The sequence below is a fragment of the Salmo salar genome, chromosome ssa20, assembly GCF_905237065.1.
Source record: "Salmo salar chromosome ssa20, Ssal_v3.1, whole genome shotgun sequence".
Classification (NCBI taxonomy): domain Eukaryota; kingdom Metazoa; phylum Chordata; class Actinopteri; order Salmoniformes; family Salmonidae; genus Salmo; species Salmo salar.
This window is the reverse complement of record NC_059461.1, coordinates 45,167,769-45,192,364: the sequence shown is the minus strand read 5'-3', so window position 1 is coordinate 45,192,364 and position 24,596 is coordinate 45,167,769. Positions and strand designations below refer to the sequence as shown.

Below are 24,596 nucleotides of genomic sequence, written 5' to 3'. Positions count from 1 at the left end.
CTAGGTAGGAACCGCCAATTACACAATGTAAATGAGACAATACGTTCATGTTGCACACCATTTAGTTGTCATTAAACACTTTCAATATTTGTATATACATGTCTACTGTATTAGTTACGATATTTTAAAGTCATTGAAATTTGGAGCCATTGTAATTTTAACATTGTCCCATAGGGATATCCAAAGTCAACCCACATTTACCACAAGCACTCTGAATTGATGACTTCTGTGCTGCCCAATGTGGGCAGGATGGAAACAAACCCAACCGTCATTTGTTGTGATGCAGTCACAACCATAAGTCTCACAAAACTCAGTTTTGGACGAGACCGATTTTATGACCAAAAGTATCCTATTTACACTTTGTAGTCAAATTTGACAGTAGAATAAATGTTTGACTCATTTCATATCAAACATTTTATTGGTTACATACACATACTTAGCAGATGTTATTGCAGGTGTAGCGAAATGCTGGGTGTTCCTAGCTCCAACAGTGCAGTAGTATCTAACATTTCACAACAATAGACACAAATCTAAAAGTAAAAGAATGGAATTAATATATAAATATTAGATTTAGTCAATGCCACTCCGACGTTGCTCAATTACAGTAGAATGGAATACAGTATATACATATGAGATGAGTAAAGCAGTATGTGAACATTATTAAAGTGACGAGTGATTCCAAGTCTATGTATATAGGGCAGCAGCCTCTAAGGTGAGGGTTGCGTAACCGATGGGAGCCGGCTAGTGATGGCTATTTAACAGTCTGATGGCCGGCCTTGAGATAGCCGTTTTTCAGTCTCTCAGTCCCAGCTTGGATGCACCTGTAATGACCTCGCCTTCCGGACGATAGCGGGGTGAACAGGCCGTGGCCCAGGTGGTTTATGTCCTTGATCTTTTTGGCCTTCCTGTGACATCGGGTGCTGTAGGTGTACTCAATGACACAAATGCTGGATGGGGGGAAGGGGGGGGGGGGGGTTTCTACTAAGCCAACATAAGGAAATGTTTTAAAGACAGTCATAGCAAGGTTCATTTAGCCATTTGATTTGGAGTTTTAGGCACTTAAGTTATATAAAAAAATATTTAACAATTATTTGAAACATTGAATTTGGCCTTATTGCTTAGTCCATAGAAACATTGAACAACAGCTTCATTAATGGATAAAGACAGCCACCCCACCCCCAAAAAATGTAAATTAAGTTTGATCTGAAGTGCCTGTCCTATATCTGAGAGATAAGAGGGAAAAAAATAATGTTTTGATGCATTTAACACCTTATTTTAGGCACTGAACTATCTTCATATATTCACTTCCATAATTTTTCTTACTGCTAACCAGCTACCTTCAGACTAGTGTTGTGAGGCTTGTGGGCGTCCTAGAGCAAACCGACATGTTAGTGAGCGACGCGCCTTTCCACAGAGGGGTCGTATTAGTGTGTAGCCCAAACGGTTTAGACAGAAGTTGGCAGATCGGCTGTACCAACTTCATACAAGTACCGTGATGCTTGTGGGGGTCGTAGAGCAAAACGGAAAACATCATCATACGTGTGAGTCTCACATCTTTCCATAGAGGGCTCAAAATATACTGACCAAAAATAAACGCAACAACTAGCGATTTTACTGCGTTACAGTTCATATAAGGAAATCGGTCAAGTCATTAGGCAGGAGTGCAGCCATGGGTGGGCCTGGAAACATAAGCTCACCCATTGGGGAGCCAGGCCCAGCCAATCAGAATTAGTTTTTCCCCCACATAAAGGCTGTATTACAGTCAGTTTCATCAGCTGTCCAGGTGGCTGGTGTCAGACAATCCCGCAGGTGAAGAAGCGGGATGTGGAGGTTCTTGGTTGGCGTGGTTACACATGGTCTGCGGTTGTGAGGCCGGTTGGACGTACTGCCAAATTCTCTAAAAAGAAGATGTTGGAGGCGGCTTATTGTAGAGAAATTAACATGAAATGATCTGGCAACAGCTCTGGTGGACATTCCTGCAGTCAGCATGCCAATTGTACGCTCCCTCAAAACTTGAGACATCTGTGGCATTCTGACAAAGGATAAAATGCTCACCAACAGGGATAAACACATTTGTGCACAACATTTGAGAAATATGTTTTTTCTGGGATAATTTATTTCAGCTTATGAAACATGGGGACAAGCAGTTTACATGTCGCGTTTATATTTTTGTTTAGTATAATAAATATAAGAGACCAGCAAAATGGATAAGTGTGGCGGTATAGCAGGAACAGCGGCGTCTAGTGGTCAAAACCTGGTAAACTACTTTATGGTAAATGATGCAAGCGACTTCAACTACTAATTTCTCTGTGGGGAAAAAAACTTTGCCAGATTCACAGGGAATACATTACATAGTATGGAAAAGCAATATTCCAAGCCACAGCTTCATACTAATTGTCCAAAAGAGAATTTATACTTTATACTGGTTGTTGGGGTGGGATTGGCATGGGGTGTGGGGGGGTACAGTCTGTGGGTGGCTTTTGTCCAACAAAATGTGGACTCCTCCCATCTTACACATTGGTAGGAAGAAGTTTGGTCCAAATCAGATGTTGGGTACTATATTTATTGAATATTATCTGAATCCTATAAATTAACATTTGGATGCAATCAATTAGCTGAATTTCTCAGAGATCAAATTATATTGAAACAAAATAATGATTCATGACTTGGTAACAGGAAATACATTTATTTCCACGACATACTTAAAAAGTAATGTTGGACTGAAGTTTCAAATACATGCAACTTAAAAGTTACTTATCACGCAACATCAATTTAAAATCTTTTGGATATCAGAGCAACCTTGAGGGAATTTTATTTGAGTGAGAAAAGGTTGTTCATAGAGGGAAGATATACAAAACCTTGCAGAGATCATATCCAACTGGAAAATCTCAATCTTAACCAAGACTTAAAAATAACTGATGTTGGCAAAATAAGGAGGGAAAGAGCATAACTAACGGAATTACAGTTAACGAAAATGTATGCTCAATTCAGTATAAACTAACGTATTATACAAGAGACAAAATGTACAAATTCTACAGCACAACAGCAGAGTCATGTCTTAAGTGTAAAACTAATAATTACTCAATAATTAATGCTTTCTGGGAATGGTGTAAAGTCCAGAAATTGTGGGTGGAAATAGAAAGATGGCTGCCAGAAGTATTACAATGTAAACGTACTTTTAATCCATCTGTCTGCATATTTCAAGACATGGCATATGGGAGTGTAGTGAGATACCCGATGGGTTGGACGATTCTCTTCTAATCACTCATCTTGAAAAAACAAAAATCAATCAATCCGCCATCACTAACCCAATGGAAAATTCTAATGATTTATTATTTAAATATTGAAAGTGCGTGGTCTATGGAGAAAAACAAAATGGTGTAGTTTCAGGCCATGTCACGGAAAGTGATGCAGGCGCTGTAGATGTGGGTGCGTGTTAGTGGGTCTGGCAGGTTTCAGCAAGATAAATCTAAGACTTTTTAAATACTTTTTAATGCCACTTGGAATGCAATTTCAGTCCAATTGTACGACAAAAAAAACTCTGCAAAAAGTACTGAAGGACACCAATTACTTAAGTTTAGGGACATTGTGCAAATGTGTTCATTAACAAGGAAACATTTAATGTATAGGGTTGACATTGTAACCAACAGCGCAATGTTAGCTGCATATAAAAAATGAATAAAACAATTGCTGGTGCCAATCCACTACCTACCAGACCTGGGACAACTGTAAGGGAAGAAACAACTTGCTCTCCGCTCTCTCTCGAATCGTGCTCCAACGCTCGTCAGATGAGGCAGGGCTTGCCAACTATTACAGACTACAAAGGGAAGCACAGCCGCGAGCTGCCCAGTGACAAGCCTACCAGATGAGCTAAATTACTCTATGCTCGCTTCGAGGCATGTAACACTGAAACATGCATGACAGCAGCAGCTGTTCCGAACGACTGTGTGATCACGCTCTCCGCAGCCGATGTAAGACCTTTAAACAGGTCAACATTCACAAGGCCGCAGGGCCAGACAGATTACCAGGACGTGTACTCCAAGCATGCGCTGACCAACTGGCAAGTGTCTTCACTGACATTTTCAACCTCAACACGATTATCCCAGAAACCCAATTTGCATACCACCCCAACAGATCCAATCTCTACTGTACTCCACACTGCCCTTTCACACCAGGACAAAATGAACACCTATGTGAGAAGGCATTCACTGGCTACAGCTCAGAGTTCAACACCATAGTGCCTTCAAAGCTCATCACTAAGCTAAGGACCCTGACACTAAACACCTCCCTCTGCAACTGGATCCTGGACTTCCTGATGGGCCGCCCCCAGGTGGTAAGGTTAGGTAACAACATATTCGCCACGCTGATCCTTAGCACACACCCGACGGGCCCCCGTGTTCAGTCCCCTCCTGTACTCCCTGTTCACTCATGACTGCATGGCCAGGCACGACTCCAACACCCTCATTAAGTTTGCCGATGACAGTGGTAGGCCTGATCGAGAATATAGGGAGGAGGTCAGAGACCTGGCCATGTGGTGCCAGGACAACAACCTCTCCCTCAATGTGATCAAGACTAAGGAGATGATTGTGGACCCATTCTCATCTACGGGGCTGTAGTGGAGCAGGTTGAGAGCTTCAAGTTCCTTGGTGTCCACATCAACAAACTAACATAGTCCAAGCACACCAAGACAGTCGTGAAGAGGGCACAACAAAACCTATTCCCCCTCAGGAGACTGAAAAGATTTGGCATCCTCAAAAGGTTCTACACCTGCACCATCGAGAGCATCCTGACTGGTTGCATCACTGCTTGGTATGGCAACTGCTCGGCCTCCGACCGCAAGGCACTACAGAGGGCAGTGCGTACGGCTCAGTACATCACCGGGGCCAAGCTTCCTGCCATCCAGGACCTCTATACTAGCTGGTGTCAGAGGAAGGCCCTAAAAATTGTCAAAGACTCCAGCCACCCTAGTCATAGACTGTTCTCTCTGCTACCACATGGAAAACGGTACCGGAGCGCCAAGTCTAGGTCCAAGAGGCTTCCAAACAGCTTCTACCCCCAAGCCATAAGACTACTGAACAGCTAATCAAATGGCTACCCAGATCTCTTGCATTGCCCCCCCTTTAGGCTGCTGCTACTCTGTTATTATCAATGCATAAGTCACTTTAATAATTCTACCCACATGTATATATTAACCTCAAATTACATCGACAATCAGGTGCCACCGCGCATTGACTCTGTACCAGTACCCCCTGTATTTAGCCTCGCTATTGTTATTTTACTGCTGCTCTTTAATTATTTGTAACTTTTTTTGATTTTTTTTGTATTTTTCTTTAAACTGCATTGTTGGTTAAGGGATTGTAAAGTAAGCATTTCACTGTAAGGTCTACTGTTGTATTTGGAACCGGTGACAAATGTATCATTTCTCTTAGTTCCGTGGCCTTACTCTCCAACTCCGCCTCGACTTGTTTCAATACAAATATTTTCTTCTTATATCTCCTCCTGAGGGTGCTGGACTTCGTGCTGAGCTGAGTCATGAAGGTGCTGGATTTTCCCTCTGCAAATTTGTCTGCATCCTTCTCCAGGCTGCCAGATACCTCAGGCAGTTTCTTTTTTCCCCCCTCTTCTGCTCATCTATGTGGTCCTCTGCAGCTTTTCTCTTCTGCCCTTACACAGCACGTTACCTCTTCCTCTTCTCCTGGTCCAGGTGTGCTCTGTATTTAGACCTTGCTGATCCAGCAGAGGTCAGCAGCTCCTTGGTGAGAGGGACCTTTACAACCCCACCACAGACTGACATAATCCCACACCAGTCTCTGGGTGATGACTGTACCCTCCTAGGGCTGTTGCGGTGACCGTATTACCGCTACACCTGCGGTCATGAGTCACGAAGGCAGTCAAATTCCACATGACCGTTTAGTCACGGTAATTAGGCTTCTCCAAGCTCCGATGGCGCTGCTGGTCATTAGTAGCCTATCAAACTTGTTAACTGCCTGATACTCAGCACGCCATTGTCCCTGTAATCACTCTGACATCAATGCAAATGTAATCGAAAATCAAATCAAACACTTCATGAAAGACCATGAGCTCATGTTGCGCAACATTTCTATAGGATATGCAAATGTGGAGAAAACAGAGTGATGGCCACTAATGAAAAGAGGAGGAACCCATCAACTTTGTATAGGCTAGGCCTACTATATTTATTTCTCAACTTTCCTAATTTAAAGCACATTGCTTATATTTACAACAGGAGTATAGCCTACCTGGCTGGCATGAAAATAATCCACGGGGAAAAGTGTCCTCCATTCGCTATTTAAGTGCATAGATGACATGTATTTTTTTCTGCTGCCCGTTTCTATACAGATGCATGATAACGGTCCATTCTAAATCATAATAAAATGTCACACATATACTAAATAATAGATGTAAAGACAAAGATCAAATCAAGAATAGTCTGATGGGTGACAATATTAGCCCATCACTTGTGAATTATATATTATGACTTGTGAATGAAGCCCAGCATAAGAAACAATGCCTTTTTTAGCGACTTGTTCGAATCATAGTTGCACACCTCATGTAGCCTAGCCCATAGGCCTATATGTTTTAATAAAGGTTTGTATCACAACTAAATTGGCCAAATAACTTCTTAAAATTAAGCACAATAATTCACTTTACAAGGGGTGTAGAGCCTAACTGGCATATACAGTGGGGAGAACAAGTATTTGATACACTGCCGATTTTGCAGGTACACTTCAACTGTGAGAGATGGAATCTAAAACAAAAATCCAGAAAAATGACATTGTATGATTTTTAAGTAATTAATTTGCATTTTATTGCATGACATAAGTATTTGATCACCTACCAACAAGTAAGAATTCCGGCTCTCACAGACCTGTTAGTTTTTCTTTAAGCCCTCCTGTTCTCCACTCATTACCTGTATTAACTGCACCTGTTTGAACTCGTTACCTGTATAAAAGACACCTGTCCACACAATCAAACAGACTCCAACCTCTCCACAATGGCCAAGACCAGAGAGCTGTGTAAGGACATCAGGGATAAAATTGTAGACCTGCACAAGGCTGGGATGGGTTACAGGACAATTGGCAAGCAGCTTGGTGAGAAGGCAACAACTGTTGGTGCAATTATTAGAAAATGGAAGAAGTTCAAGATGACGGTCAATCACCCTCAGTCTGGGGCTCCATGCAAGATCTCACCTCGTGGGGCATCAATGCTGATGAGGAAGGTGAGGGATCAGCCCAGAACTACACGGCAGGACCTGGTCAATGACCTGAAGAGAGCTGGGACCACAGTCTCAAAGAAAACCATTAGTAACACACTACGCCGTCATGGATTAAAATCCTGCAGCGCACGCAAGGTCCCCCTCTCAAGCCAGCGCATGTCCAGGCCCGTCTGAAGTTTGCCAATGACCATCTGGATGATCCAGAGGAGGAATGGGAGAAGGTCATGTGGTCTGATGAGACAAAAATAGAGCTTTTTGGTCTAAACTCCACTTGCCGTGTTTGGAGGAAGAAGGATGAGTACAACCCCAAGAACACCATCCCAACCGTGAAGCATGGAGGTGGAAACATCTTTCTTTGGGGATGCTTTTCTGCAAAGGGGACAGGACAACTGCACCGTATTGAGGGAAGGATGGATGGGGCCATGTATCGCGAGATCTTGGCCAACAACCTCCTTCCCTCAGTAAGAGCATTGAAGATGGGTTGTGGCTGGGTCTTCCAGCATGACAACGACCCGAAACACACAGCCAGGGCAACTAAGGAGTTGCTCCAGTCTCCAAACCTGAACCCAATAGAAAATCTTTGGAGGGAGCTGAAAGTCCATATTGCCCAGCGACAGCCCCGAAACCTGAAGGATCTGGAGAAGGTCTGTATGGAGGAGTGGGCAAAAATCCCTGCTGCAGTGTGTGCAAACCTGGCCAAGAACTACAGGAAACGTACGATCTCTGTAATTGCAAACAAAGGTTTCTGTACCAAATATTAAGTTCTGCTTTTCTGATGTATCAAATGCTTATGTCATGCAATAAAATGCAAACTAATTACCATAATTTCCGGACTATTGAGCGCACTTGAATATAAGCCGCACCCACTGAATTAAAAAAATATATATTATTTTCAACATAAATAAGCCGCACATGTCTATAAGCCGCAGGTGCCTACCGGTACATTGAAACAAATGAACTTTACACAGGCTTTAACGAAACACGGCTTGTAACAAAAAATTCAAAATTAGCAGTAAACTTTAGTTGTCTTTTTGTCAATTCCTCACGCTGCTGTTTCCAACGTCTTATCATCGACTCATTAAGACCAAGCTCCCTTGCAGCAGCTCTATTTCCTTTTCCAACAGCCAGATCAATCGCCTTCAACTTGAAAGCTGCATCATATGCATTTCTCCGTGTCGTTGCCATGATGAGGGTGACAAAATGACTACCGTAATCAGAATGATGAAGTTTGAGAGCGCTCGATTTAATCTAAACAGTAAACCAAAAAGTTGTTTGACCTCAACCCGATCGGCAATTTCAATGGTCTAATGAAAGCTTTATGCCGCCAAAAAACTGAGCACGTCACAGAATGTGTTTTTTTGGAAAAAAAAAAATGTAAGCGGGAAAAATCCATATGTTAGCCACGTCATTGTTTAAGCCGCGAGGTTCAAAGCGTGGGAAAAAAAAGTTGCGGCTTATAGTCCGGAAATTACATTACTTAAAAATGATACAATGTGATTTTCTGGATTTTTGTTTTAGATTCCGTCTCTCACAGTTGAAGTGTACCTATGATACAAAGCATGTAGAGGTCTGTAATTTGTAAGTAGGAAAACCTGCAAAATCGGCAATGTATCAAATACTTGTTCTCCCCACTGTATAAGCAGCGCGTGAGTTTCAAATTTGGAGAAGATCATTTTCACCACAAAAATGCACCTTTATAATAAAAGCATCACATGCATAATTGCATTTGCGGTCACTTTTGATAATGGTGCTTTCCGCTAATGCAACATTTGCACTTATAGCCTACTACCATGTGCGCATTGCTGCACTTATAATGTGAAGAAATAGCCTAATAGTTTATCAACATTTTAAGCTAAACATTCTGATCTGTTGCGTTAGCCACATTGCATAACATTATTTTATTTTTTTTTAATGCTAGTAGTGGTTGTATTAATGTGGGATCTATCGCATCCCACAACTGTCCCAGACAGTTTGGACTATTTATTTCTCGCACAGAATAGGTCAACTTTTGTACTATGGGGATAGTAGATTGACATAGGCTAATGATTTTGCCTTTCGTTAGGCCTACTCATCTTGTTGGCTGCCGAGAAGTAAACGTGAACAGTTCATACAATATCGTCAATATACACCTCGGAATTGCAGAATCGCAGTTGCGTCCCCGATGTGTCGGTCTTCACTTGTAGCCTGTGAGAGAGACCCGATCACGTGACGGAGAGCCGTGTGAGTTAGACGCTTCGGATTGCGCAGCACACTCAGGGAGAAGGGCACAACGCAGCACTTTTGGGCTGCAAAAAGCAGGGTGCATTAGGGTGCATTACGGCCACAAAGGGGATGCCGCCATGAAGGCATTATCAAGTGCTTGTCAAATTGTGAACGAGGCTATTAGTGTGTACAGACTGCGCAAAAAACAAAGCTGAGCTCATGCCTTTCAAGTTACTTTTTTCAAATCATTAGAGCCTCATCATGCAGCCTTACAATGCATTAAAAATCAAAACATGTAGCCCAACGTTTGTAGAACTAAAGTTACTAGAATAACTCTAAATTAATCAAATAGGAATACCTATCTTTGTTAACCGCTCCACACAGAATAGCCGCATGTCCGCATTCCCTCAAATCATTTGGAGAAAATATTTATATTTTATTCAGCTTTGTTCAATTGTATTCTTCATACTATAAAAACACCACGGTATTATAAGCAAATCATGTTTTCTAAATGAACTAGTGTATCCCACAGCCATTTGGCATAGCCACATCAGGACCTAAGATAAGGACAACTCACGAGTATGCTATTCTTTTCTTCTGAAATCAACACAATTTTCTTCATATCATGCTTCTTTAGACCTGTCTAAAATAAATAATGGATTTATTGTGAAGGTGTAGGCTATATAACATGGATTTATTATACTTTTTAAAATGTATTCTAGCCTGTGTGGGGAAGCCAGGAGATTCTAAATATGTTTATGTTAATTAATGGTCAAGTACCATGAAACCGGTAGTTATTTGCTTGACAATCACCGGCTGACAATTTTGTGAACGCCACAGCCCTATACCCTCCTGCATGTTACAGGTTTCCACCTCCTTGTTGATGGAGAAGCCTCTCTCGACAGCTGCCTGCCCATGGGACAGAAGAAGCTTCTTACAGAAACCCCAAAGCTCAGGGTAGGATTGGCTGAGGAAGCCATGCAGGAACACATCCAGCCTCGTCTCTGTGGTCCGGAAAGAGAGTAAGTGCTTACTTGTGGCCTCAAGGGATAGGAAGTTCCCACATCACCTGTAACAAAACAGTTGAAAAGAATTTAGATGATGAATCATTATATTACATCAGACATAAGTTATAGTTCTGTATACATTTGGTAATAAATCCAGAACAAAACCTCTTCCAGAACTATTCTATTAAACTGTTCCTACCAGCAGAGACATCTCCTGACAACTGCTTGTCGAGCAGAAACGTATGCACAAGACTGCTCATCCTTTCCTGACACCAGTCTGGGTCGGAGTACATGACAGTGGGGTCCAAACACACCATCCATCTTATGGTGGGGTATTTCAGGGGGCTCTTGTCCTGCACTTTCTTTTGGATGTTTGACATAGCCTTCATGCAGTCCCTCCTAAACTCTAGGACAGTGAGCTCTCCTTACACTGGTTTTTCTCAGCAGGGACAGTGGGCTGGAAATAGTGCTGAATGACTTAATACAATAGAAAACTATCCTCACCATAATTTGATAGAAAGTAATAATTTCAATTCTCACATTACCTTGAGGACTGACTCGGCACCCAAACCGATGTCAACTTCCTTCGGGCGGGCCCAATTATTTTGGTCAGCGACACCCAGTCTGATCATCTGCAATGGAGTGATGTCCTGGAGGAGCTCCCTCTTGACAGAACGCCTAAGCAGACTATGCCAACAGGAAAACTGAAAATGTAATGAAAATACCATTTTAACCACATTCATCATTAAATACATGTATATTTCCTAAACTCTCTTATCTTTATCATCACCTCTATCATAAGCTTCATATCATCAATAGTACAATCAGTGACAAGAGATTTAATCAAAATGGCAATATCAAATTGTGCACTGCTATAATATAAATCATTACCATTATCAACTCTTTGCAGTGGAGTGGCATCACTGGCTCGTCAATCTGGTACTTGGTCAAAAAGGGACTGAAAGTCCTGGAGACAACCATGAAGAACTGCAGTTTGACCCAAGATGAGCTGATCTTGCTGAGCTGTTTGTGTCAAAACGACTCTGTTCCAGGGGTTGGGAGCGATGCGAGCGGTGCAGTCAGCCTGTAACATTAGCCGTCTACCGTAGTTTCAAGTCGACCTCCGTTACCACTTCACCACAGCCAATCTCTGCTAGCTAACAGATTAATGCACAAGCCGTGTTGAAAGAAAATATGCCAACAGTCACGAGTGACTCACTGACTTCTGTCCGCTGCGGGAACGTTACAGGCTGACTACACCGTTCGTATCGCCTGCGCGAGCATTGCAAAATAAATTTTGAAATCTATATTATTCAATTATTGCGCGCGCCAATGAGCGTCTGCGTTGCCAAGGGCTAAAATAGAAGACAGTTCTATTTGTGACGCAGATTGCGCTGCAAGTCCTGCCGCCTCTCCCATCTCATTGGTTTATAGAAGCAGGTACCCACGTGCCAGCTCCTCATTGGTTACACCCATGTGGGTGACTGAAAGACGAACGAGGTCAGTGGCAGTAATGCACCACATTTATGAAAGTTGCCAATTGCAATATAAAAGTCAAGAGAAGAAAAAGCCCAGAAGGAAGAGAGATGACTAGAAATGATTCGGTTGACTATTTTATGTGTGGATTAATTGGCGGAGTAGAAGATCTTGTGCATTTCAGGTAAAATAACAACTCAATGTTTATATCTCAGGACAAATTACCTAGCAACAGCAAGCTAGCTAAATAGGCCAAATTAGCTAGCAAATGCAAGCTAACTAGCTAAATTGCCATAAATGTTTAATACTTTGAGACCAGTTCCCAAATTAATATAATTGGTTCAGAGTTTGTTTTCATATTTTAATCTGCGTGTCGTGATCGCGTTTGGTGTGGGGGGACAAAATACATTTATGCACGATGGCGCACGCGCGCAGCCGGTTTGGGTTCCGTGTTAGTGTGGTTCCGCTCTGCGCGTGACTCAAGCTAAAATGAGTTCCTTCCATTGAGGTAAATCACAATCCTATCACCCATTCTTTACGTCACCTCTGTTCAACGCAAACGGAACATAATAAAAAGTAGTTAATATCCCGGTCTACTTTATTTTTAAGACCTCTTAAAAATGTATTTAAGACTTAAATTAATTTAATCTAAATTAAAAGCATTAAGACTAAGGACCCACGGTCACCCTGGTCTGGGCAGGTGTGATGTAGTTAATGTTTGTATGATGTTGTCGTTTGGATGTGTATGTTTTGTATAGTTTATAAAATCTTCCCAAAAAATGTAATATACTTCAGGAACGCTAATCATTTACAACTAGGAGCAGTGTGAGTCGCCGATAGAAATGGGAAACATGCTTTTGTCCTCAAGCCGGGGCATCCCATTCAAACTTATCCACACAGAATTAAAACAGCCATCAACTGATCTAACCACAAAATCCTTGAATGGAGAAGAATCTGTTCACGTCACTAGGTGCCAGGGGGCGATCAGAGGTTCTCAGAAGACATGAAAAAACAACGATGAAAGCACCAACAGTAGACTTGGCTCACATGCGATGCCTGTGAGTTTCTTTGAATGAAATTCATTGAATAAGTCCCGATTTTCATTACGAAGTTTCATATTGACCTATCTGCTGAGCTGTGAGCAAAGCTCAGGCCAAACCTCAGTCACTGATAAGATAAGTGAGGGAAAGGCGTGGCAAGCATGACAGCACAGGGGAACCTACTCACAGAGAGGTGGAGGGGCCAGGAAAAGAAAAGAAAGGTCACTACTGGGCCCGGCTGGAACATTTAGTAAATTCCCCAGGCGCATGAGGCTGTGGGTGCACTCTGACACACAGGCAGTTTTGGCTTACCCTTCACCTCTACTTGTAGCAATATAATGTGATTGTACTGACTTATTACCTAATTAGAGGTAATAAGTGCACTGCCAATTACTTCCATTGATTTTGCATTCACACTATGGACTACACTCAGCTTTAGACCAGAGGTATATGAACACAGAGAAATTATGAATGTCCTCTTTCGTGAACAACGGTAACAATACAGTAAGCAAGGCGAGCGCTTTACTTTGCCAAACAGCAGCTTAATCAATGCAAAAATAGGACTAACATTACAGCAACGTGTATTTAAGTCCACATTATGGTATGTAAGCTTCATTATAGCCTCTCCCTCAGCAAATACACACCAGCACTGTAAACTGTAGGGCTTTGACAATACCAGTATTGTGATTTTTTTTTTGGGGGGGGCGGCATGGCAAAAATGAAAACACGAAGCAGAACAAACAAGTTTGTCCTTTAAAAACCTGCTGTCTGTAAAATTGTGTGCTATAGCTTGGAAAATAAATGTAACTCTGGGTGACAAAATAATGAATGTTTTCAACATTAGAGCTATATTCCTAAAGAAATGTAATCCGCCTCGTGATTTGTTTCCTTGCCACGATACTAACGAGGTGTGCCTTAGTAAACCGATCTCTTAACCATGATGCATTGTGTGCTTCCAACCCTAAACCCAAACATACAAGTATTACGTAACAAAAGGAACAACAAGCAGACAAGGATTTAGTTAGTCCCAGAGAGACAATAGTAATATAGTAGTAGCACTGTAGCGATCCTATTAAATTACTAGAGGGGCTATGTCATAAACTCTCAAAGTTACATAATGGCAGCCATAATGGTCAAGGAGAAATCCAAAACCAGTCTAATTGGAATTAATGGCAGTTGAGGCATAGGTGATGCATTTCCTGCTTTTTAATAACCCAGGAAAATAAAGGCATGTGATGTATCAAATTGTGTAATAGAATTATAGTCAACCTAACATACTGTCGTACAATTTACACAGGTTTTATACACATTTTCAGTATAAATAGCATCTACAACAGTGTTTCCCAAACTCAGTCCTCGGGACACCAAGGGGTGCACGTTTTGGTTTTTGCCCTAGCACTACACAGCTGATTCAAATAATCAACTAACCATCAAGCTTGTATTTGAATCACCTGTGTAGTGTTAGGGCAAAAACCAAAACGTGCACCCCTTGGGATCCTGAGGACCGAGTTCGGGAAACGCTGCTCTAAAATATACAGTATTATTCGGAAAGTATTCAGACCCTTTCTCTTTTACAAAATGTTGTTATGTTACAGCCTTATTCTAAAATTGATTTAATATTTTTTCCCTAAATCTACACACAGTACCCCATAATAACAAAGCTAAAACAGGTTTAGACATTTTTGCAAATTTATTAAAAATAAAACAAAAACCTTATTTACATCAGTATTCAGACACTTTGATATGAGACTTGAAATTGAGCTCGGGTGCATCCTTTTCCCATTGATCATCCTTGAGATGTTTCTACAACTTCATAGGAGTCCACCTGTGGTAAATTCTATTGATTGGACATGATTTGGTAAGGCATACACCTGTCTATATAAGGTCCCAGTGTTGGAAGCGCATGTCAGAGCAAATATCAAGCCATGAGGTCCGTAGAGCTCCGAGAAAGGATTGTGTCTAGACACAGATCTGGGGAAGGGCACCAAAACATTTCTGCAGCATTGAAGGTCCCCAACAACACAGTGGCCTCCATCAGTTTTAAATGGAAGAAGTTTGGAACCACCAAGACTTTTCCTAGAGCTGGCCGCCTGGCCAAACTGACCAATTGGGGGAGAAGGGCCTTGGTCAGGGAGGTGACCAAGAACCCGATGGTCACTCTGACAGAACTCCAGAGATCCTCTGTGGAAATGGGAGAACCTTCCAGAAGGACAACCATCTCTGCAGCACTCCACCAAATCAGGTTTTTATGGTAGAGTCGCCAGACGGAAGCCACTCCTCAGTAAAAGCCACATGAAAGCCCGCTTGGAGTTTGCAATAAGGCACCTAAAGGATTCTCAGAAACAAGAGAAACAAGTGTCACGTCTGAAGGAAACCTGGCACCATCCCTACGGTGAAGCACGGTAGTGGCAGGGACTGGGAGACTAGTCAGGATTGAGGGAAAGATGAACGGAGCAAAGTACAGAGTGATCCTTGCCTGCTCCAGAGCGCTCAGAACCTCAGACTGGGGCTAAGGTTCACCTTCCAACAGGACAACGACCCTAAGCGTACAGCCAAAGCAAAGCATGAGTGGCTTTGGGACAAGTCTCAATGTCCTTGAGTGGCCCAGCCAGAGCCCAGACTTAAACCTGCTCGAACCTCTCTGGAGAGACCTGACAATAGCCGTGCAGGGCCTCCCGAGTGACCCAGTGGTCTAAGGCACTGCATCACAGTTGCTAGCTGTGCCACTAGAGATCCTGGTTCGAGTTCAGGCTCTGTCGCAGCCGGCCACGACCGGAAGACGCATGGGGCGGCGCACAATTGGCCCAGCATCATCCGGGTTAGGGGAGGGTTTGGCCGGCAGGGATGTCCTTGTCCCATCGCGCTCTAATTACTCCTGTGGCGGACCAGGCGCAACGCACACTGACACGTTTGCCAGGTGCACGGTGTTTCCTCCGACACATTGGTGTGGCTGGCTTCCGGGTTAAGCGGGCATTGTGTCAAGAAGCAGTCTTGGGTCATGGTTGGGTCATGTTTTGGAGGACGCATGGCTCTCAACCTTCACCTCTCCCGAGTACGTACGGGAGTTGCAGCGATGAGACAAGACTAACTACCAATTGGATACCACCATTTTTTTTTTTTTTAAATAGCCGTGCAGCGACGCTCCCCATCCAACATGACAGAGCTTGAGAGGATCTGTAGAGAAGAATGGGAGAAACTCCGCAAATACAGATGTGCCAAGATTGTAGTGTCATACCCAAGAAGACCTGAGACTAATCGGTGCTTCAATAAAGTACTGAGTAAAGGGTCTGAATACTTATGAAAATGTGATATCAGCTTTTTCTTTTTAATAAATGTGCAAAAATGTGTAAAAACCTGTTTTTACTTCGTCATTATGGGGTATTGTGTGTAGAGTGATGAAGGCAATTAAAAAAAAATCAGAATAAGGTTGTAACAAAATGTGTAAAAGGTCATGGTCTGAATACTTTCCGATAGCACTGTAAACAGAACATAAATGTCTGATTTTGTTTTCTTGGAAAGTTGTGAATGCTATAGAATTACATGACACAATATCAGTACTTGTTACATTTACAACTTGTTTACAATGTTTATAGGGGATGTTGTTCCCACTGACGATTTAAAACCTATCCAAACCAAAAACTGTGGATAGATGGCAGCATTCACGCATAACTCAAAAGCGTTAACCACCGCATTTAACCACGGCAAGTTGACTGGGAATATGGTTGCGTATAAACAGTCCAGTTATACCCTCCTTAAGCCACCAAACAGGCAAAACGTCAGTACCAGAGACAAAGTGGAGTCGCAAATCAACGGCTTCGACACGAGACGTATGTGGTAGGGACTCCAGACAATCGTTGATTATAAAGAGAAAACCAGCCACGTCGCTGACACCGACGTCTTGCTCCAGGACAAGCTAAACACCTACGCCCGCTTTGAGAGAAACAGTGCAGGCCACCACAGCTCCTGTGGACTGCGAGCTCTCGATCTCCGTGGCCGACGGGAATAAGACATTTGTGTCTTAACCTTCACAAGGCTGCTGGACCAGACAGCAGCTCTAGCCGCGTCCTCAGAGCCTGTGCAAACCAGCTGGCTGGAATGATTGCGGAGATATTAAAATCTCTCCCTAACCCAGTCTGTTGTCCCCACCTGCATCAAGATGTACACCATTGTTCCTGTACCCAAGAAAGTGAAGGTAACTGAACTAAATGACTATCACCCCGTAGCACTCACTCCTGTCATCATGAAGTGCTTTGAGAGGCGAGTTAAGGATCGTATCAGCTCCACCTTACTAGACACCCTAGACCCACTTAAATTTGCATACCGCCTCAATAGATCTACAGATGACGCAATCGCCAGCGCACTGCCCCATCCCACCTGGATAAGACGAATACCGATGTAAGAATGCTGTTCATTGACTACAGGTCAGCCTTCAACTCCATAGTACCCTCCAAGATCATCATTAAGCTCAGGCCCTGGGTCTCTGAACCCTGCCCTGTGCAACTGTGTCCCGGACTTACCTGCTGATAATTTATTTCAGTTACCCTCACAACAACATCCCCTACCCAGGAAAGGGCTGAAAATAGCACATATTTAATATATGTAGCCTTAGAAGGTTAATGAAATCAAAAACTTGCTAACAACCAATAACATTCATAAACTCAGCAAAAAAAAGAAACGTCCTTTTCAGAACCCTGTCTTTCAAAGATAGCTCGTAAAAATCCAAATAACTTCGCAGATCTTCATTGGAAAGGGTTTAAACACTTTTTCCCATGCTTGTTCAATGAACCATAAACAATTAATGAACATGCACCTGTGCAACGGTCGTTAAGACACTAACAGCTTACACACGGTAGGCAATTACGGTCACAGTTATGAAAACTTAGGACACTAAAAAAAGAGACCTTTCTACTGACTCTGCAAAACACAAAGAAAGATGCCCAGGGTCCCTGCTCATCTGCGTGAACAAGCCTTAGGCATGCTGCAAGGAGGCATGAGGACTGCAGATGTGGCCAGGGCAATAAATTGCAATGTCCGTACTGTGAGACGCCTAAGACAGCGCTACAGGGAGACAGCTGATCATCCTCGCAGTGGCAGACCAAGTGTAACAACACCTGCACAGGATCGGTACATCCCAACATCACACCTGCGGGACAGGTACAGGATGGCAACAACAACTGCCCGAGTTACACCAGGAACGCACAATCCCTCCATCAGTGCTCAGACTGTCTGCAATAGATAGAGAGGCTGGACTGAGGGCTTGTAGGCCTGTTGTATTGGAGTGGCCATCACAAAGCCCTGACATCAATCCCATAGAACATTTGTGGGCAGAACTGAAAAAGCGTGTGCGAGCAAGGAGGCCTACAAACCTGACTCAGTTATACCAGCCCTGTCAGGAGGAATGGGCCAAAATTCACCCAACTTATTGTGGGAAGGTTGTGGAAGACTACCCGAAACATTTGACCCAAGTTAAACAATTTAAAGGCAATGCTACCAAATACTAATTGAGTGCATTTAAACTTCTGACCCACTGGGAATGTGATGAAAGAAATAAAAGCTGAAATAAATCACTCTACTATTATTCTGACATTTCACATTCTTAAAATAAAGTGGTGATCCTAACTGACCTAAAACCGAGAACTTTTACTGGGATTAAATGTCAGGAATTGTGAAAAACGGAGTTTAAATGTATTTGGCTAAGGTGTATGTAAACTTCCGACTTCAACTGTAAATACTACACATTCATTGTTTTACACTCTTTTCACAGCACTGGCAAACCATGGTTGACCAACTCCCTGACCAACATGGCTGACCTTTGGACAATCAGAAGGTTCATGTCCATTCTTGTATTCTAATTCTATGAGTAATACAGTAATAATAGTGTAATTGTGCTCTTAACGCTACGTTAGACCCTCGTGACTTATTTCAACACCCATACTAGGTGGATTTGGTGAGAGATGTACAGCAAGCACCTGGTGTGCATTTAGCACACAACGAGCGGTACTCACGGTTGGTCGAGCTTCTTGAACTCGGGGATGGGCTCGGCCTTCTTGCGGGACATGAACCAGTAGATGATGAGGCCGGCGATGAGGGTGAAGAGGAAGAGGTCCAGGTTACTGAAGAGAGGCTCTTCCTCCTCCATGGCCTCCGGCTGGGTGCTGCTCTCTGCTTCCACGTCCGGCATCGTCACACACAGGGCTGCCAGGGCAACCAGACAGGGCAGAGGTTAGAGGCCAGGAGTAGGGCTGTCCCCAACTAAAAAGATCTTTGTCAACCAAAAGTCTGTTCTTTCGACCAATCGATTGGTCAAAGTTTTAAACATGTATTGTTCCATATATAAACACATCCTATGTGTTTTAATAAAAGCAACTATATGCAGAGATTAACTAATGCTTTAAGCGCACTGTTTGATGAAATAAGACAAAAAAGAGGGAGTCAGATATCAAGATAACCAAAAGAAGAAAAAAAATAACCTGACCATCCTACTCCCACTCCTACTGGCTTTTGCAGATTCTGACATTACTCTCCTGAAGTTTCCGGTAATAGGCTATACGAGGAGTCGGAAACCTTTCATGTGGAATGCCAATTTATCTTACCATTTCTACTGATCTGCGTGCCAGTTATGATTAAGCCAGGGAGTGCTTGGGGATAAAAAAAGAGGAAGCGACCTGCACAAAGGGGCAGAGAACGGAGAGGGAAGCGTGTGTTATGAAGAATGTGACAAGAGAGAAATATCTGTTTGATTACCCGTTGTGACCTGGACTGTCTGATTACCCCCACTGTGTACCGAACCGGTTTGGCTGAGGACCCGAGTTTTAGGATTACCCCTGGAGAACGGAACAGACAACGAGAACAGATTGTGAAATGGTTGATGAATTCCCCCCTTTTCCCCAGTGTGCAAAAATCCCTAATAAAACATTTGCATTCTAAAACGAAGCAAAAAAAAAGAAATATCCCTTTTTCAGGAACCGTCTTCCAAAGATAGTTATTTGGATTTTTACCAATGTCACAGATCTTCATTGTAAAGGATTTAAACAGTTTCCCATGCTTGTTCAATGAACCATAAACAATTAATGAACATGCACATGTGGAACAGTCGTTAAGACAAACAGTTTACAGATTGTAAGCAATTAAGGTCACAGTTATGAAAACTTAGGACACTAAAGAAGCCTTTCTACTGACTGAAATACACCAAAAGAAAGAATGTGCCTTAGGCATGCTGCAAGGAGGCATGAGGACTGCAGATGTGGCCAGGGCAATAAATTGCAATGTCCGTACTGTGAGACGCATAAGACAGCGCTACAAGGAGACAGGATGGACAGCTGATCGTCCTCGCAGTGGCAGACCACGTTTAACACCTGCACAGAATCGGTACATCCGAACATCACACCTGCGGGACAGGTACAGGATGGCAACAACTGCCCGAGTTACACCAGGAACACACAATCCCTTCATTAGTGCTCAGACTGTCCGCAATAGGCTGAGGGCTTGTAGGCCTGTTGTAAGGCAGGTCCTCACCAGACATCACCGGCAACAACGTCACCTATGGGCACAAACCCACCGTCGCTGGACCAGACAGGACTAGCAAAAAGTGCTCTTCACTGACGAGTCGCGGTTTTGTCTCACCAGGGGTGATGGTCGGATTCGCATTTATCGTTGAAGGAATGAACGTTACACCGAGGCCTGTACTCTGGAGCGGGATTGATTTGGCGGTGGAGGGTCCGTCATGGTCTGGGGTGGTGTGTCACAACATCATCGGACAGAGCTTGTTGTCATTGCAGGCAATCTCAACGCTGTGCGTTACAGGGAAGATATCCTACTCCCTTATGTGGTATCCTTCCTGCAGGCTCATCCTGACATGACCCTCCAGGATGACAATGCCACCAGCCATACTGCTCGTTCTGTGCGTGATTTCCTGCTGACAGGAATGTCAGTGTTCTGCCATGGCCAGCGAAGAGCCCGGATCTCAATCCCATTGAGCACGTCTGGGACCTGTTGGATCGGAGGGTGAGGGCTAGGGCCATTCCCCCCAGAAATGTCCGGGAACTTGCAGGTGCCTTGGTGGAAGAGTGCGGTAACATCTCACAGCAAGAACTGGCAAATCTGGTGGTCCATGAGGAGGAGATGCACTGCAGTACTTAATGCAGCTGGTGGCCACACCAGATACGGACAGTTACTTTTGATTTTGACCCCCCCCCTTTGTTCAGGGACACATTATTCCATTTCTTTTAGTCACATGTCTGTGGAACTTGTTCAGTTTATGTCTCAGTTGTTGAATCTTATGTTCATACAAATATTTACACATGTTAAGTTCGCTGAAAATAAACGCAGTTGACAGTAAGAGGACGTTAATTTTTTTGCTGAGTTTAGTTTGTATAAAGTGTATAAAGTTTAAACATTGCTCTGGGCTAATGGCCTGTCGAGATTTCTAACTTTATAATGCAACATGAAGAATATATGCTAAGTTGTAAGTGCAAGGTTATTGTTGTTGACAGCCTATGCTGATTAATGTTTTGCAATTCACATGTAATGTCCACGTCTGCCAGAGTGCAACAGGTCACACGAGTTCATATCATGCCTCTTTCCTTATCTCGAGGTTCATGATACCATATCGCTCATTTATTAACTTTGGACAAAATAGACAAATTAAAACAGCCATCAAACAATATACCTAATAAAACAATGCCTCAATGTATTATTACACTAATAACAAGAGACAGGAACTAAGTTCAGTTTAGCCCAAGAACTACTCTAAAGGAGCTTACCATTACTCCCTAAGGTCCAAGGACTTTATATGTTATTTTCAGAGATAGACTGGCTCTGGCAGCCAAATACTCCATCTAAACGTGAATCGATGCTCAAATTGCATTACGGTTATAGAAACATAAAGCCCTTTACTTTCATATCACATCAAAATAATTTCGCACATGCAAAATATACACTGTTTTAACCGGCTTTAATCACAGTTGCAGTGACAGTATTTTTCAACTACAACACGTTTCTGGCGGACTTCTTCAGTTACACACAGGTATTCAGAGCATGCTAGATAGCTAATTTGCACCGTATTTTATCTTCTGTAAACACGCGCTGTAACGTGGAGATATGGCCGTGTGGGAACACCAACCCTAACCCTATAAAAGGTGTATCAATTAAACCTTGTTAAAAAAAAATAAGGAAGGTCCTTACACTTCCAAAACCATACCTCAAGCGATGTGTCTCAATGTTCAGACAGAGCGTCGGGTTCTTAACAAAACATCCTCGTTCAGAAGACGCTTTCATCCAATGACTTGTGTAACATAATGGAACAGAGTAATGATCAAGGGCTACATTCAGTCAAGCAATGCCCAGAGTTCATTTTTTGAAATAATTGCTTGAAAAAAACTGTAGCTTGGCTGCTGAGGCAAGGAGACCCCCAGCGCCGCTAAAACCATTTTCAACTTTGTGCTGTTTTCAAAGGATTGTTAAATGTTATAAATATTTGGTTTTAATATCATGACCTCTTGAAGAGCATAGTCAGAAGTGCACATTCCCGATTATTCAAAATGTAGTTCCATCAGAGTTATACAGCCAGTAACTGCCTGATGTTCATGATCAGTCATCAATTGATCAAGTAATTTCAGATACTTGAGGGTAGCCTAACCATTTGGCATGTAGCTAGCTATGCAAACGTAACCGATGTGAAATGGCTAGCTAATGGCTAGCTAATGACGTTTCAAATCGGTGACGTCACTCGATCTGAGAACTTGAAGTAGTCGTTCCCCTTGCTCTGCAAGGGCCGTGGCTTTTGTGGAGCGATGTGTGCAGAGGGTCACTGGTTCGAGCCCTGGTAGGGGCGAGGAGAGGGACGGAAGCTATACTGTTACACAAACAACGTGTCATTTAGCTTGCTGCATCGGAGATTAGGCTTTTTTTTTAAATAGATTTTTTAAAGCTTGTCATCGGCAAGTCCTCATCCTAGTAAAGTGGTCAGTCAGACTTCTGTCATCACCACTATAGATGGCAAGCAAATCTAACAATATTTGGATATAGCCATCAAACTAACCCTATTGACGTGATCTGTTATTAGCTAGCTAGCCAATTTGATGTGGTCAGTCAAATAGACGTGGTCCATCAATCAATCAATGTAGCCTAGCTATAATGTCAGGCAACTTAACTAGGTAGACAGGCCTACGTTGGTTGGATAAAAAAAAAAGTACATTAGGTCTACTTATCACTATGTTTAGCCAACTGTACAACGTTTCTACCGGTAGCTTCCAAAATAAACATGATCAAGTAACGTTAATAGTAACATTACCTCGGCAAATGCGGCCTTCTGCTGCTTGACAGGCAGAGCACACAAAGGGTTGGAAATTAACCTAAACCACCTCATCGGGTATAGTTCACTTTTATATCACTCATATCAAATGTATGGTGGCCAATATTGAGAGATATCGTCAGGCTACCCTCACGTATCTGAAATTGTGATCAATTGTTGTTTACTGATCATGAAAAGCATAGTTACTTGCTATATAACTGATATTAGAGAACAATATATGCAATTATTTTGAATGGAATAATGGAACATTTGTCGTTCTGACAATGCTCTTCAAGTGATGATATTACAACCAAATACTGTTGTTAACATGTATTTAACAATGCCTTGAAAACGGCACGCAGCTTTATTGATAACGACCAATATAACTTGGAATGGAGCTTGACCATGACATTAGCAATCAAACATCAAATCAAACTACTAGTTGACTCTCCAAAGACAAACATCAAATCAAACTACTAGCTGACTCTCCAAAGAAAGTGACAAGTGGCAAAGCTGTTAACTAATAACAGGGTTTGGTATATCAGTAAGTGAACTAGCTTAAACGAAATAGCAAACTCTAAAAAGTAATATTTAGCTAGAAGCTAACGTTAGCTGTACTTGCTGAAAAGTTTGTTAGTTGTACTTCCTTGACAGTTGGTTAGGTTAAGTAGCAAGCCTTGTCGTCGGGCTAGTAACGTTTGAATGAAATTTGCTTTATTACAATCCATTCTCATGATATTAATCCTCAGTGCTGTCAGAGAAACGGCACTTGAGTATATTAAACATTTCAACATAGCTAATCTTTCAGTTAGCTACTTACCTTCCGGTCTTCACTGTCCAGAAAAAGCCCAACACTATGCAGAAACTTCACGCAATGCCGTGACTCTGGAGGACTAAACCAAACCAGTTTCCTCAAGGGGTGTAGTACTTCCTACTCAAGAGTGAAAAAAATTGACATACAAGTCACGACAGGCTATCTGTAGACAAGGTCGGATCACTTGTACAGAAAGACATCAAAGAATCACCCATTCTCTTTGTCTAACAATTCAATTAACTATGCTGAAGTTACTTATTCAAAACGATTTTCTTAGTATCTCACTTTGCAGAATACACATTTTAAGAAATGGACTAGTCCATAAAGACGTTACCCAATGACTTTGTAACGGTAATAATAAATCACAGATCACAGTGCAGTGGGACAGGGGTCAAGGTTATGTATCCACCAAATAGTACAACGTGTCGTCACATCTCTGAAACAAGTTACCTTCAGTCATATTGAAAGTATCCTTGCATACTGAAAGATTAGTGTGTATTTTGATTGGTGATGGTACCAAGGAGAGATAGCT

At 42.6% G+C, this 24,596-nt stretch overlaps 1 protein-coding gene and 1 long non-coding RNA gene across 5 annotated transcripts in view; both read right to left on the bottom strand.

Moving 5' to 3' along the window:
* Window positions 1–24,357, bottom strand: part of LOC106580677 (NADPH--cytochrome P450 reductase) — a 45,972-nt gene extending 21,615 nt beyond the window's left edge. Inside the window, exons 1-3 of one of the 4 annotated variants that reach the window (XM_014161992.2) lie at window positions 24,071–24,357; window positions 19,704–19,783; window positions 18,965–19,154 (exon numbers count right to left, since the gene is read on the bottom strand). In XM_014161992.2, the coding sequence (XP_014017467.2) occupies window positions 18,965–19,140 (176 nt within the window). In that variant the 5' untranslated portion in view covers window positions 19,141–19,154; window positions 19,704–19,783; window positions 24,071–24,357. Of the gene's footprint in view, window positions 1–18,964; window positions 19,155–19,552; window positions 19,575–19,703; window positions 19,784–22,158; window positions 22,251–24,070 lie in introns of those variants that run through there. The other 3 variants (XM_014161991.2, XM_014161993.2, XM_014161994.2) reach the window with 3 other exon arrangements.
* LOC123729158 (uncharacterized) lies at window positions 8,274–14,702 on the bottom strand. Its single transcript, XR_006760943.1, has 3 exons — window positions 11,335–14,702; window positions 10,989–11,147; window positions 8,274–10,505 (listed from the first exon to the last, which is right to left on the bottom strand). It is a non-coding gene; the product is annotated as an uncharacterized lncRNA (long non-coding RNA).
* Window positions 24,358–24,596: the final 239 nt, after the last annotated feature.